General features: G+C 36.7%; 1 protein-coding gene across 1 annotated transcript; it reads right to left on the reverse strand.

The window, feature by feature from the left end:
* Window positions 1-100: 100 nt before the first annotated feature.
* Window positions 101-1060, reverse strand: LOC108761788 (uncharacterized; the record flags this gene model as incomplete). Its single annotated transcript, XM_018508544.1, has 2 exons — window positions 101-766; window positions 850-1060. Coding segments are annotated over 2 exons (877 nt in total), but the record flags the coding sequence as incomplete, so codon positions are not given.
* Between the last annotated feature and the right edge of the window lie 102 nt (window positions 1061-1162).

Raw genomic sequence — 1162 nt, forward strand, 5'->3', positions numbered from 1 at the left:
CAGCCACATCAAGTGGCTGTAAGCGATGGCTACAATGTGGTGGGAAAGTTAAAATAATTATATGATTTTTCCTAGCGAATTCTATGACTGAAACGTTTACGTGTGTACAATGATTATCCATAAGGATCAACATAGGATTTTCTTCTGTTGGATTAACATATTTCATAAAATGCTGAAGTGCTGATACGAAACATTCTTCATTCATCCAACCGCTACTATTAGCTAAGCCAAGAGCTCCTACTGGGCCATTAACTAACATAATATCCTTGTAATGAACTCTTGGAAATATAAAAACCGGTGGCAGTGAGGATCCAGAAGCATTGATCATGAAAAGTACTGTCACTAAGTTGCCTCGTTCAGCGGAAGTAACCTGTCCCACTTGCTTTGTCCCACGCTGAGCTATTACTTTTGGAGGAGTTGTGACAGTACTGCAACCAGTCTCATCAAGGTTAAAAATCAAATGTGGTGGAAATTTATACTTGGTCATAAGTGCGGTTAATTTGTCAAAAAACATTTTAACATTTGTTTTGTTGAAACTAGTGGCCCTTGAAAGAGAAGTGGCTTCAGGTTTGCGAATTGTTAGACTTTTGTGGCGCTTCATAAAACCCTGCAGCCAGTCAATACTTGCTTCTTTATTTGATTTCCATTTGTCTGGGGTAACGGAAAGTGTTTCAGCATATTGAAATGCTAAATTTCTTGTTTGTTTGTATGACAGGCCATGACACATTTTTGATGTTATCTTGAGATAGTCTTCTAAATCATTTTCCTGTTGTAATGTAAATATGCGTCTATTGCCTATATATTAGGACAGTGAACATATGGATTATCTGATTCTTTTGCTCTATTTACAATTCTAGCCAAGTACGTTCTTGAGATATTACGAGCGAGTGCAATGCTGTTGATGCTGTGACCATATTCAATAACTTCTTTAACGGCTTCCTGGATAACAGTAACAGAAGGTCGCTTCTTTTTCTTTGGTCTATCTTTAGTATTGTTTGAGGACATTTTGATCTGAAAAGGGTGAAATCGATAATCGCTATAACCTAAACCTAAACATAACCTATAAACCATAAGAAATGTCATTTTATAATACAGAAATACTTAAAAATCTATTTACCTACAATAAGTATGCACAGGGATGTTCCTCGGAGAAGGAGGCTGT

This window comes from Trachymyrmex cornetzi, unplaced genomic scaffold (assembly GCF_001594075.2).
Source record: "Trachymyrmex cornetzi isolate Tcor2-1 unplaced genomic scaffold, Tcor1.1 C3876596, whole genome shotgun sequence".
NCBI classification, from domain to species: Eukaryota; Metazoa; Arthropoda; class Insecta; order Hymenoptera; family Formicidae; genus Trachymyrmex; species Trachymyrmex cornetzi.